The sequence below is a fragment of the Lactuca serriola genome, chromosome 7, assembly GCF_051521515.1.
Source record: "Lactuca serriola cultivar US96UC23 chromosome 7, Lser_US96UC23_V15, whole genome shotgun sequence".
NCBI lineage: Eukaryota > Viridiplantae > Streptophyta > Magnoliopsida > Asterales > Asteraceae > Lactuca > Lactuca serriola.
The window spans coordinates 14,197,046-14,212,026 of record NC_136414.1 but is presented as its reverse complement, the minus strand read 5'-3'; the positions used below and the strand labels follow the sequence as shown (position 1 = coordinate 14,212,026).

General features: G+C 38.7%; 1 protein-coding gene across 4 annotated transcripts in view; it reads right to left on the bottom strand.

The window, feature by feature from the left end:
* Positions 1 to 13,400, bottom strand: part of LOC145061686 (uncharacterized) — a 32,298-nt gene extending 18,898 nt beyond the window's left edge. The window contains exons 1-9 of one of the 4 annotated variants that reach the window (XM_079009224.1): positions 13,092 to 13,399; positions 12,240 to 12,627; positions 11,557 to 11,958; positions 11,398 to 11,464; positions 11,189 to 11,305; positions 11,010 to 11,101; positions 10,426 to 10,587; positions 10,191 to 10,342; positions 8,918 to 9,046 (exon numbers count right to left, since the gene is read on the bottom strand). In XM_079009224.1, the coding sequence (XP_078865350.1) occupies positions 9,028 to 9,046; positions 10,191 to 10,342; positions 10,426 to 10,587; positions 11,010 to 11,101; positions 11,189 to 11,305; positions 11,398 to 11,464; positions 11,557 to 11,958; positions 12,240 to 12,627; positions 13,092 to 13,219 (1,527 nt within the window). In that variant the 5' untranslated portion in view covers positions 13,220 to 13,399 and the 3' untranslated portion in view covers positions 8,918 to 9,027. Of the gene's footprint in view, positions 1 to 8,917; positions 9,047 to 9,458; positions 9,940 to 10,190; positions 10,343 to 10,425; positions 10,588 to 11,009; positions 11,102 to 11,188; positions 11,306 to 11,397; positions 11,465 to 11,556; positions 11,959 to 12,239; positions 12,628 to 13,091 lie in introns of those variants that run through there. The other 3 variants (XM_079009222.1, XM_079009221.1, XM_079009223.1) reach the window with 3 other exon arrangements.
* Between the last annotated feature and the right edge of the window lie 1,581 nt (positions 13,401 to 14,981).

Genomic DNA, 14,981 nt, shown 5'->3' with positions numbered 1-14,981 from the left:
ATTAGATTTTTTTCCTCGAAATCGTTCCTTACCATCCCCGACACGCCAAACAGCCTGAGTAACACAACCACAGTCCCGAGCATACCATACCACAAGCTTCTCAAGGCAACCGAAACCAACTCTCACAGGGCTCTCCAACCCGTAGATGAACGAATTCCCTTCACCATCCGACAATAATCCCTTGTTAATAAACCACAACTGCTCAATCCTTATATATAAAATTCCGAGAAGGTCTGACTCCATTACAGACCGCCCATATTGAACCAATGTTGAAACCATCCCATTAATTTCCCAACTGACTACTCAACTCCTGATATTTGATATTCCCATTAGAAATAGAATCACCGACCAATTATCCCTGCAGAACACTTATACTGGACCAAGGCTTAGATAATCCTTCGAGTATGAGACTCATCCCTACAACGGGTAGACTCGGATGAGAGTTGCGCAATAGGATCAAGTCATTTACTCTGAGATTATCTAAACCATCTGTAGTGACCTAACATCCCTCAGAATAACAAGCTACTCCACACTCGAGTTCCAAATCAAAAATACCGCCTCGACTTATCTTGATGCCCTTCACAAATAGAACCAATCCAAAGCACAAACACCAAAGCTGACCTATCATCAAGACTGAATTCCTTCGTTACCCTTGTACCCTTCGATTGTTGCCTTCGGAATATAGATACCCTGATCTTTGACCCACGGAAATAGATATTCTACACAAAACATTCGTGGTACCCGACTCAAAATCTTACCCAGAAACCAACCCGCTACTCGTCTCATAACCCAAGATCCACAGATTTACACTTGCATTACACCCAAGACCTTCTGATAACGCCAACCCTTGCTAGACTGGGGTATAAAGGTTCCCAAACCAACGTTGAGACTATCAGTCTCGCACCTGGTCCAACCATAAGGTTCCCAAGAGTCCAAATAACAAGGTTATCCAACCTATAAACCTCTCTATGTCACATACTAACCACCCATCTGATCATGTGACTCAAGATCCAAATCCTTGACCCAAGGGTCTCAACCAGGTCCAACCTGTATTGCCAAAATCATACAAGCCTCGCCCACGGGTCCCACCCAACTATACCACGGAGCTGCCTCGCTCACGGATCCCACCCGCCAAGAGCTATACAGGCCCGACTCCGCTATAGGCCCCAATGGTCCTCAACCCAAAACAAAGAAATACCCCTTGTCAAACCTGGACGATGTGCCCAAGGCACGAATTGATTCCTCCTTTATGCTCATGACCACCTCTAATGAGGGTCTACCTCGACTGATGAATGCTACGATCCTATCGCAGTCTTACAACACTTCAAATCAACCATGGTTACCACCCCATGGCCTTACCACACTATAACCATCACAACCCCATGCACCTGAGTTGACATCCCATATCCAACTAGGTGTTCGGGTTATACTTTGAATTTTGAAACCCTCATCATAAAATAACAGGCAGCGAGGTTCTAACACGTCCCTCGATCTGAATCCATCCACAAACTTGTTATGCATAACAAGAAGATGTCGACTGGCTACTAGGAGTTCCCTGAACTCCCACTTACATAAATTCAGTCTAAACGACCACTTGGGTTGTCTCTATTCTTGACCTGGATGCGAAACTTGTTGGATTAGGTGTCTAAGCCCATAACTATAATTGGTATATACTTGACCCGATAGTAGCATGGTCCTTTTGGGTTTCATTCACCATAGCAACTTGACAGGATGAATTATAAGAAAGAGGTTGATAAATGATTTATTAATATATTATAAGAATAATATATCAATTGAGACTTTTAAATGTATGGGGACTGATATTGCAATTTACTGTTAGTTGTAAGTTGGGTTGTGGACTCCTAATAGAAGGGGTGGACGAATTCTATGGGAATACCATAGAAGAATTCGTCCAAAGGGCCTTCTAGATGGTTTCCATAGATTGCTTAAGGCCTAAGCAGAGAATTAGGGTTTCAGTCTTAAACCTTAGCAGCACAACTATATAAAGGCCCCTTGGCATAGGGTTCTCGACCACTTGATCTCTAGAAGAAACCCTAGCTGAAAATACTAAGCCTCCATCATCTCTCTTGTGTTCATCCAATTGCTAGTGGTGTTTGTGATTTCATTAGAGGTGCAACAATTGAGGCACTAAGCTCTTGAAGGTCAAGATAAACAAGCTACAAGAAAAGGTATTCTTCTAACTATGTTTAAGTTATCAAGTTCGAAAATTGTATGCTAGATTAGGGTTTATGCTTTGCATGTATAACATGAGAAAAACCTAGATCCAAAGCATTAAGGTTGCATGTACACCATAAGAATGTTGTAGTGCTCAAAACCCATCAAAACTTGCCCTAGTTCCACACCCGATCCAACTACCGGAAATTCTTATTGATTCTCCCGCACTTGGATTCAACGAAACTCTTTCATCCCATAAGTCTGATGGATTCCCAACCCCTTGAACTTCATATAGCATGAACCGCCTATGACCTGCGCTTACCAAAACTAGCGTTCCATTACTAGCCAATCTCAATGATTGCCCAACTCCTAGAGTCCGGAAGAATATTCTTGAGGCCTTAACTAGTCTAATGATCCAAATCACCTCCCATGATACTATACCAATTCCTTGAGTTCTTATGTCAGCGACTAAGAACCATAACCCTTTCCATGCACTGACGAACCTCCATTCTAATTTCCATCCTTAAGGAATCATTGAACTCTAACCAACTTCATTCCATGCGAAAATACAAGTCCCTTGACACATCCAATGATCAAACAATTCATGCAACTGACACCACCATCTTCCTACTACCGTTCCTTTCCTAGCAACGGTAGTGCCTTGGACTCCAAAGTTCTTCCATAGGCAACTGCCGATCATACCCGAACAGATGATAGAACCACTGAACCCTGACTTCGCTGAAGAATTATCACGCTAACCCTAACCAAAGATCCTCCAAGCAATACTCCTGAACTAATCCCGACAAATACCCAGAACAACAATGGAACATGCAGAACCTACTCCACGAAATACAACCATCTGAAGACTCATCGAAGACTTCTTAGTATGCAGAATGGCATATAACAATCCTTGATGACCCAGACAATAGCAGAGAACCGACCCGAAATATAACTTATTCAAACCCAATCAAAACTCCAAAGTAATACAAATTCTCGATATCCACTTTAAAGAAGCAGATATTACATACCCGCAAAACATCTGAAGGAATCCTGACCTCCTCCTCCTGAGTTACCCCGACCATCCAAGAACTCCAATGTAACACCCCGACTCCCATGTATAAATTTTAAAGCTTTATATTCATAATCATAGACCTACTCGACGATTTGGCTGCGCCAACTCATCATGTAGAAACTGATCCGGCTGCGTGGTTTATGGAACCTACTCAACGAGTTGGAGGACCCCAACTCGGCGAGTAGAGGTTGTGCATGAAAACCCTGATTTTTAGGGTTTGCACCCTATTTAAAGGACCTTAAGTCCTTTCCCTTAGCCACCCTTGCCACTTTTCGTGGCCAGAAGCAAACCCTAATCGATCTAACCCTATTTTGAATGTGTGTGAGGCTAGAAGTGTGTGTTTGGTGCATTTCTTGAAGAGGCTTGAAGATTTAGAGGCTTGGAACGAGAAGAAGCTTGTAGATCCAGTATCTACATCGTGTTGGCATCCAGTTAAAGGTAAAAAGTCTTTACCTTGGCTTTCCATTTCTTAGATCTCTTTTTATGTTAGTATATGGGCATTTTTGGTGCAAAAGGGGGTCATTCTAGGGTTTGAACTTGTCATGAGAACGTGGTCTCAGATCTAGACTCCTTTAGGCCCTCGTGAACATAAAGTTCTCGACTTTATCTAGCCCTAGCCCTAGCCCTTTTCCATGACCTAAACCTCTTCCTAAGGCTATTTTTGAGTGTTTTAGCTTCTTGAAGCCTTGCATGCACGTAAAGTTAGCAACTTTACATGATAACTACTCCCTAGGAGCCTAGATCTACAGTTTGGAGCCTTGGTTTCGCTTAAAAGCGTCTAAATGAGAAAAGGGCAGAAGGAACTCGACGAGTTGCATAGCCAACTCGACGAGTTGGATAAGGGTTTCCCGCTTTCTGGATTCTACATGAACTCAGCGAGTTAATGAGATGACTCGACAAGTTGGTTAGGGTTTTTCCTGATATTCTGGATAATGCATGGACTCGACGAGTTACTTGGTAACTCAGCGAGTTGACTAGAGTTTTTGCGACATTCTGAGTTCTGAAGGAACTCGACGAGTCTGTAAGCTGCACTCGATGAGTTGAGTCAACATTAACTGTTGACCTTGACTGTTGACTTTGAATTTGACCAAGGGTTGACCAGTTTGACTTTTAAGGGTATTTTGGTAATTTGGGAATTTATGGAATTGGATCAATGGTGGTTATAGGTGTCGGTGTTTGGATCCGTGTTTCGGGAGTTTGATATTTCAGTTCCGATCGACATTATGAGGTGAGTTTTCCTCACTATACTGACAGGGTCGAAGGCACCAATGTCGGCCCTTCTTTTTGGATTGTTATCATGGTTATTGCATGATGATATGCTTAGTGACCTGTTAGGTCGGTATCCCGGTATATCGGATTATGTTATGATTAGTGATCTGTTAAATCGGTTTGACTGTTTGTACATGCTAGCATTGTTATCTATGTGTTGATTGTATGCTTGGGGGTGGATTGAGGCGGACCTGCTTTGTGTTGTAGGCTAACATACCCAGGTCGGCCCGGATAGACCGCAGGACAAATGGGGCATATCAGTCAGGCCGAAGGCCCAGAGAACGGTCTAGACAGGCTGAAGGCCCGGTAGGGTGGACCAGACATGCTGAAGGTTCTGAGAGTGGGCCAAATAGACTGAAGGCCCGTTGAGGGCGGTCCAGTCATACTGCATACTCTATATGCATGAGGTTTGCTATGATATGGTTATGGTTTGTATGGCATTGGTATTTTGGGGGAACTCACTAAGCTTCGGCCTTACACTTTTGGATTTTGTTTTAGGTACTTCGAATGATCGCGTGAAGGCGAAGGCGTGATCGTGCACCTCCTTGCATTTTTATGATTTGATTTATGGGATCCTCTTATATGAAACTATTTTGAAAACATTTTGTAATAAATAATGGTTTTTGGATGTTCGAAAAAGTTTTAAATTTTTATGAATTTTATGGATGTTACATCCAAATTCCCTATCTTGATCGAACCAAAGACCACCGGGGTCCATTCCAAAATACCGCGGGTAACCTCCGATGAGATAAACTCCCACATTCGCGCATCAATCGACTCAGTATCTACTCCTGAACCGAAATCAGAATCTGAATCCCCATTTCTGAGTGCTCAACACTAAAAAGAAAACAACATGCAAAAGATCTGAATATTCCCAAGAATCTTTATCCCACAGGATTCCTAGATACTCCAAGACTCTCCCCGATTCAAGTATGGATCCTGTGCTTTTAGTAGTACAGGCCCAACACTACCTTCCACACCTATCCATACTTTCCTCAAGAATCCTCTCGGATCCTCTAAGTCACCTTCTCAAATCTATACACCAACACTCGCTAAACGGCACAACAAATCCCATTGAAGCAATCCCTAAGCTTTTCTAGGTTCCCGACCTCACCCTGCCATCATTTGTTGAAGAACTCCTCATAATGCCAATCACCAACCTCATGAATATAATCACATTCAACAAAGCTTAGATAATACTTTGTGTAACAGACTCATCCTTACAACGGTTGGACTCAGACAAGAGCTGGACAATAGGGTCAAATCCATCACTCTGAGATTATTCAACCTTTGTCACATGTGACTTGACATATTCACTTAGTAGTTAACTCCCATCACTTAAGAGTTCCAAAAAGCACAAAGCAAACAACATTCGTGCAGTACACTCCAATCCCACATACTACAACTCATATAAGGAGCTCCCACTCCCGCTACTGACTGTCCACGCATCCAAATCGAACCCAATCTAGCATCCCATACTTCCTAGGCTACCAGACATCACATAACAAGCAAACCTATCACTGGCATGCAAGTCTACAAGCTCATAAAATAGGCAAACAAGGCATCTCTCCAAGTATTCTATCATGCAGAAACTAAGTAGATCCTTAGCCCTAACTAGCATGCGATTCAAAGATTCATAAATCAAATCATAACAGATAACATATATGGGTATTTTGGGAAAACTTACTTGAGCTCGGTTGATTACATGCACCACACCATTTCTTCTTTTAAAAAAATCTCATTCAAAATATATTCCTTTTTTGAAAAACTTTACCAAATCCTCAGTTTGAGTTTAGACACACCCGAGAGTGTGCCCGAATCCCTCAAACCAAGGCTCTGATACCAACCTGTAACGTCCCAAAAATAATGACATAAAATTTTGTTTCTAAATTAATAAATCGTTAATACATATCAATTTCATAAACCATGATTATCAAAGCTTTAGTAAAACATCAACGATTCAGAGTAAATCACAAATTGATGAAACATGTGGTGTGTGCCCTGCAACCATCTCGAGCTCTTCCATTTGGAAATCGGAGTACCTGAACATAAACTAAAACCGTAACAACAAAGCTTAGTGAGTTCCCCAAGATATCACATACCACGCATACATAAATCACATATTGGGCCCCTGCCCTCCATCATGCCTTGCCCGATCTCGAGTCTCACTCGATCTCGGGCCTCCCCCGACATCGAGTTTGGCTCGGCATCGTGCTGCGCTCAGATTACAGATTGTTATTCTCAGGCCTCGCCTATCACTGAGCCTCGCCCTCCAGACATATACAAAATATCACATAATCATGCTAACACATAAAATGATCATAAACACTAGCATATGTTCAAGTTATCGGGCCTCGACTGTCATCGAGCCTCACCCGATACACACATTACCATATAACCATATAATCATATAGACATATAACCATACTAGCACATGCAATAATCACAAAGACTATAGCACATCATACAGTCATCGGGCCCCGCCCGACATCAAGCCTCGCCTAGTAAGCATAAAATCAGATACTAATAACTAGCATACAATCTACTTATCAAGCCCCGCCTGGTATCGGGCCTCGCCCGATAAGCATACCATCCTACAACACATGCAAGAGTCACACAGACATCTAGCATCCTAACATATAAATCATGGGCCAAATTTGGTGTCTACGACCCACTAAACCCAGTGAAGAGACTCGCCTCGCACTGCTGAAGTCCCGTGGATAAAACTTTGGCTGTTAGCTGACAGATCCCCGAACTGTCAACATCAAAACGACACCCAATTAATAATTGGGTTCCAATGCATAACCATAAATCCACACTTGGGGTACACAAACCATTTTACCCCTTACCTAGATTGGCCCAAGACCAAGGCCCAAACCCACGCCTAAAAGCCAAATAATAAACCAAGGCCCAACTATGGCCCAATTTTCCAAATTGGTCCCAAACCCCTTACATGGGCTTTACCCTAAAGCCCATTCAAATATCCTAGTCCATACACTTACTCCCAGATGGCCCATCAAGAACCCAAACACCTGAGCCTAAAAGAAAAGGCCCAACTCGAGCCCAAACACAATTAGGGTTTTCACATAAAATAACGATTAGGGTTAAGTAAAACACTTAACCCATTAAAGACTTAATCCATCAAGTCCATCACTCTACTAGGTCAATCATATAATGTGGTCATGCATAATTCATAACTCAAATCCAACGGTCCAAAAGACGGGTCTCGACAAGTCCCAACTAAAGTCTCCAAATCTAGGGTTTTCTAAACCCTAACTAGGGTTTCCAACCCAAACACATACCAACTAGGTCCAAGGTTAATTTTTTAGGTTAATTAGAGTTTTAATAGGTCGGACATGACCCACTGCCACCTCGGGCGATGGTGATCGACGGCGGTCTATGACGGCAGGAGGCAGAAACCACCATTTTTTAATGGTGGTAGCTTATAATTTTTAACCCAAACTTTATGAAAGCAACCCGGAACACACAAAACATCCATACAACACATAGATGCACATAACCACCTAATGTGGCGGCTGGTGGTGGTAGAACGGTGGTAGGAGGTGACAACCACCATGGTCGGCCGCCATGGTGGTTCCCTTTCAGTTTCTGGCCAACAAACACACACACGCACACTAAAACTCCCACCATGAAGCTGCGCTTCGCACCTGGAGAAGGACGACGGCCAGAAGAGTGACGAACGGGCAGTGACACAAAATAGTGGCAGCAGTGCCGCTAACGGTCGGCTTTAACGGCAACGACGTAACCCCTTGGCGGTACCTATGGCGAGATCGACGACGAAACAGAAGAAGGTAGGATGCGCGTCCGAGAACGACAGCAACATAGCCACGACGTCGGCCTTCAGCAGTCCTTGGCTTCGTTGGCAGCAACTGCGGTGACATTGGTTGGCGGTTCGCGACTTCAACAGCAGGGGTGGCGGCGCCGGCTGGAAGGGAAGGGAGATAAGGGTGGCGGCTGGAAACTTTCCTAGGGTTAGGGTTTACATGTAGAATGGGAAGAAAGAAAGGAAGGGGACGGGTTTAAGCCCCGTCTCCAAATCAAACTCTAATGTCAAAAATACACTTATGGTCCCTCCTTTCCGAATTATTTTCAACATAAATCTATAAATTACCATTCAACCCCCAGCTTCCAAAATCTTTTCAATTTAAGTCCAAAAGCTACAAAAACAAGTCCAAATGATTTTTCTTTAGCCACGTATGCTCAATTATTCTTTACACCACAAACCCCGAAAGCGCACTTTAGACCTCTAAAAACAATTTATAATGTCGATTACACCCTTCTTCACTAAAACTCTTTTATTTAAATTTTATTTTTCGGAATAAAATAATACTTCAATTGGATTTTAGGATTTAGGTGAACAATAACTACATTAGGTGCATTGGAATAAAGTGATGACTAGCAAGAAAGTGGGTGGCCATGGGGCGGGTAGTTTATTCGTTTTCAATCGGGCAGGGACGAGAAGAAACATAACGCCCTTCAAAGACCCCAATTTAGTAGCCATTCAATAATCTGAAAAATATATATTTTTTTTTAGCATTTTTAGATGCAAAGTCAATGCTAACAGTATAAAAATATGTAGTAAGTAATAAGGAATTAAAAAAAAAAAAAAAAAAAAAAAAAAAAAAAAAAAAAAACCTTATGACTAGAATAGTATGAGTTGTTCATTTCCCCATTTTTTCATTTTAAATTTCAAAAATCAACGATAACAACAAATAAAAAAAAATAAATAATAGCACCATATTAAAACCCAAATAAAAATATATGCAAATGAAAAAATACACACCCAATTTATCATTCACTTATGGATAGATTATGAAACGAGAGAAAAGGTAAGGGACTAGAGCAGGTAACATTAAGCGACTTTGGTAATTGCATGCTTAAATAATATATGTTTTTATGTTGGTTTAGAGATTAAAAAAAATAAAAAACAAAGTTTTCCAATTATTAATAGCCTTCTAGTTTCTGCGGTTGCCACCTTGTATTGTACATATAAGAATGATGATGCTATGAGCAAAATGAACAATACCCCCCAACATTTGGAAATTGGCATTTAAATTCCTATACACCCAAACTCTTCAAAATATTGATGTAAAAAAAAAAAGACTAGAAATCCACAAGGGTTAGACACAAAGAACATCACTATAAAGTATAAAAGTTTGGTAATTTTTCTACACATCGGGTGGTTTAGGTTGAAGAGGTTCGGGAAGGTTGAACATGGGTGCTACACCGAAAATATCGGCTATTTTATGAACTGCTTCTTTGTATGTGCCGTGTGTTGGGGACACGGAGTTTGGTAGGGCGGGTGAGCAGTCGGGCAGATATTCCTTTTTGTTGGATGTGGGAGTGTATAGCGATAGCACTGCCCGACAAAATATGAACCTGACACACCAAACCAAAACATCCTTTTTTTTTTTTTTACAAAAATATAACCACAAATACTCTTTTTTATTATTTTTATCATATGAGCGCCTAAATCCATAAAATGGTGAAAGTATGTTGTGCTTTTCTAAATAGTCAAAAAAGTACCAAGTATACCGGTTTAGTCACAACACAAAATAGTTAAGTGGTGAAATTGATAAAATAATGAAAGTAGACGTGCTTTAAAATATTTTGCCTTGTATATCTCATTAATTGGTAAGGACTAAGGAGTTACCTTAAAAGCAACCTTCTGAGAAACGGATCATTTAAAATTTGGGCCCACACGGGATGAAGCGAGTCTGGAGATACCGCAAGGTTTAAAGCCAAAGTATCTCCCCAGTGATTTAAAGCCAAAGAAAGAACCCTTTCAGCCTCATTGAGTTTATCCTGAGAATAAAATTTCTATTTTAGCAGCCAACAAGGGCAGATTGGTAATTATGTATTTTGTAGCGAGATAGAGAGGGGCATACTGTCTGGATGTCGGGACCCGAAAAGCCAATTAAGATAAGAAAAGCCTGCAGTGGAGCTGTGAGAAAGGTTGTGAATTGACGACTTCCATTTGGGTCACCAATTGAAGAGGCTGGAGATAGGAGCATTGCAACTGCCTCTCCGTTTACTTCTCTTTCCAAACTCTGTCAAAATATGCAAAAACTGAAAGTAATCATTTTGATACAGAACATACATGACTCTGGACATAAGGGTAACATCGTCATTTACTCTTGTTCAGACAATTCATTCTGTCTATATGCGAGATATAGCAATGTACTTTTAGTGATTTGTTTATTATAGCATCCTATTTTCATTTCTTCCTTATTACAGCGTATTATTTTGAAAAATCTACCAATTATATTCATAGCATTATCATTCTAATACAAAACAGGTTTCACTGCTATGATTTGGTAGATTTTTCTAATCGTAATGTCCTAATAACAAAAAAAAAAATTTGAAAGCACAATGATCTCATTGGGTAGATATTGACAAGTGACTAGGTGAGACTTCATCCATCCAATTAGAACATTTATCTTCTTAAAGTCTTAAAAGAATATAAACTTACCTTAAAAGCGTTACTTTTCTCACTATCAATAACAAGGAAAAGTGGTCTTCTTGTAAATGGAATCAGGTCACAAGGATATATCACATTTAAACCTGAAATCAACATCATTCTTAATCAAAAAAATGTCTTAAATATTTAATTGCCACGTGATAATCTTCCAATAATTTACATTACAGTACCTCCATTTCCTTTAGAACCAAGATTCACCCCTCTAGAATGGTCTCCAGAGCCATTCATAATCTTTTTCACTGAAGAACTGTTTGTGTTATCAGAGGGTGGTGAAGTACATGCAGCATCTGAATGCATAACAAACAGGGACTTAATGCTTACAGACATGAACTAATTTACAAAATTTACATAACAAAAAAAGGCAGACTATATGAGATACCTGGAGCAGATATATAGAGTAAGAGAACTCCATCAGGAGGAAGCTCCTCACACACAGTAGCCAAAACCTGTCACCAAGAACACACACAAAACAAATTCACATTTTTAACTTACAATTATTACAACTAATAAATTAATAGTAAAAAGTGAGTTTACTTACTGCTAAAAAATGAGTGATGGATGGACGATACAAGACAGCTTTGCGTGGATTTGGTGGCAATGTAGGATCAGAAATCTCCTGATTGACTGCATGTTGACCACTGGTCAAACTTCCACTTGATTGGTAGAATGAGCCACTTGGTTCCCACTCCAAACATTGAAGCATTCTAAAGTTGTCAAGGGTGAGCTCTGAGAATTTCACCTCGTTTGGATGATAGCTGCAAAGTATCGCGTCTCTCAGTTTTAGGTTTCTTATCACATTTGGGACAGGTGGCAGGCTATTAGGCTCTACATCTAATGTGAGGCTGTATCTCAGAGGCCTTGTATTCATCAAAGCTGTGTCCACTTTGAGAAACTTTGTTATTTCTTGTATCACTAGCTTCCATTCTATAAAGTCGGTGTCCTGAAACAAGATCATATAAAAGTGATATATAAGATGCATGAACATTCCCATGTGAATGCCAAAGTAAGTGCCACATGTATGTAATATGATAAAGATGCCTATGTGGATACCATGTAGGCATGAAAAATGGTTTTACTTGTTATAACAGGTTACAATGAGCAAATGCATACAGATCATCAAATTCAGTGACAAACTCGCCCCTTTTGATACCTAAATGGGCAAAAGGGTAAATTGGTACAACTTTAATGGTAATATATGAAATAAACCCTAAGATTAAATACCTGGAAAGTCCTCTTGCAGTCAGCAACTAGCACTTTCAGCTGACTTACCAACCGATAAACCATCTCTCGTTTGTTCAACATTAAACACACAGTCAAGAATCTTGCAATGAACCTCAACTGTTTGTTGGCAAGATTCACATCCTGTAAGAGTCCATCTTTGAAATACTCCCTAGTCAAGATTGCTTCATAAAAGATATATGACTCTGACAGATAACTGGCTACACTTGTTCTCATATATTGTCCAAAATAAAGTTGCCCTATTCGCGATGCAATATCACCTATTTCCCATCTCTTCAGTCCTGCTTCCACAAGCTTTTGTCGATTGTCTTGTTGAAATTTCCATAACTGTGTATAAACTTTGAATACCTTGTAGAAGTAGGTATCATACCTATTGCAAAACAACTTTATAGTTAAGGAGTATCAAATGTATTGGTGCAAGGTTAACTAACTAGAATATCATATAGCTGTATTAAACAACAGGAATTTGCCATAAGCATACACAACACCTAAATTACATACAAAACCACATTGTGTACCCTAATTGTTCATTTTCATAACTAGAGTTTTATATGTATTACTTCGACTATCATGAAGGTTAGTTGATCGATACCATGGACAGGAGCAAGCGATTAAATCATTCCCTAAGATACATTTTACTAGAATCTGACGTTAAACAAATTAACAGCAACAAGCTCAAATGCAGTAATTGTATAAGTTCTTAACAGTAACATGCTCAAATGCATTTGTATAAGTTTCCAGACATACGATTCACGAAACTAGATTCTGGACATATCGCTAGCTTTATTATAACACTAATACAAACTAAATTACAACAAAGAGAAAGAAATTGACCTGTTGCGTTCGTAATACGGCAAATCCCTAATTTTGGAGAACTTTTTATCGGCTTTAGCTACAAGAGACCAGTAGACTTCACTCACGGGTACATTCAAGTTACTAGTAGTAATATTGCTCTGCGACATTTCTTTTCTTCTAATTCCTACTACTTGTCAACAATTTTGCATCAACATATAGCGCATTGATGCCAATTAGTTGCACGAAAATTGGTTGACGTTCATCATCTGCTCATTTTAGGTATGAGAGAGAGAGAGAGAGAGAGAGAGAGAGAGAGAGAGAGAGTGGGCTTATGAAAATGCTGATGAATGGGCTTAACCCCTAGTAACTTCTATTCTTCACAAGTAATTAAATCTGTTTAAACCCTTGTAACTCTTACAATATTAAAGTCCACGTCAGCTTTAATTGATTAGTTTGTTAATATTTTGGGATAATCAGTTTTAGTTAGTTACTCTGTTAATATTTTGGGAAAATCATAAAAATGATTATTATAATTATTATAGGAGATATAGGTCAATGACTTAACTTCATATACCAAAACTATTATCAATCCCAAATTAGTATTTCGGGTATAGATTATGTGTAGATATCGCCAATAAAACTTCTGGGTTTTTGAGATTTTATTTTTGTTTCATCTCATAATTTTTATTCAAGTTTCTAGTTTACTTTTTATAATCTTTCTTTACATCGATTTTATCTATTTTCTAATTCAAACAAGAACTATCAAAGAGGTAATATATGCATTTTACTAGTTAAACAAACAATATTTTTGTATATAAAGTTACGGTAGTTATATTTTTGTAGCTAACACCCAGGGTAAGACGCGTGTTTTACAATCAAAATAGTACGTATACTTATGTTTACTTTTTTAACTCCTATAAATAGAAAATGCGATTTAATCTTTTACTACAAATTTATAAATTGGTTTCAAGTAGAAATCCATAAAAACGATTTGAACTGATATCAATTAGAACTAATGTTTTGAAAACCGGTGTGAACCAGCCGGTCCAATCAGTTGGACCGGAAACCGGGGAGGAATGGTTCAAATATCACCGGTTTTATATTGATTTTTGAACCGGCCGGTTTTTAGAGAAAACCGGTTGAACCGGTTAAACCGAATAAAAAAATATGAAAAAAAAAACCATTTACATAATAAACTTTGATGTTTTTTTTTTCATATCTATTTAATTTTCTATAAATAAAAACATATTATAAATGTTATAAAGTTTTTTGATGTATTTATATTCATCTAAAATTATATTTCGTTACGGTATTATAATTTATTTTCTTTTTGATATATATGGATTGATGTAAAACAATAGAACTTATGGTTATATGTTATTTTAATGTATTTGGATTCATCAAAAACTTATATTTATATATATTTTTAATGTTTGAATTTGTAAACATCAAATTCATGATTTATACATGTATGTATAGGAAAATATAGAAAAAAAACATGAAAATATAGAAACCGGTTAACCCGGCCGTGAAACCGGTTAAACCAAAAATCGGTCACCATACCGGTTCAACTAAAAAAACGGTTTTTAAAACATTGATTAGAACAATGTGATACCTATGGTGATTCTTACTATAGAAATAAATAATAAAAATAAAAATTAAGTATATAATAAAAATAAAAATTAATATGATCTTATAGGCCCTTTTTCAGTATTCTATTATGATTTTTATCAAACCCGTTTTAAGAAATTAGCAAACGGAGAAACCAAAAAAAAAAATACATTGTTTTTACTAATATACCTATTGTGATTCCTAATACGTTAGTGAAAGGATTAGTGAAAGGGAGAAAAAAAAAAAGCATTGTTAAAAGTGGTATATATGAATCACAATTGAATACTTTCATATGAATGTTTATTCATATTTTTACTC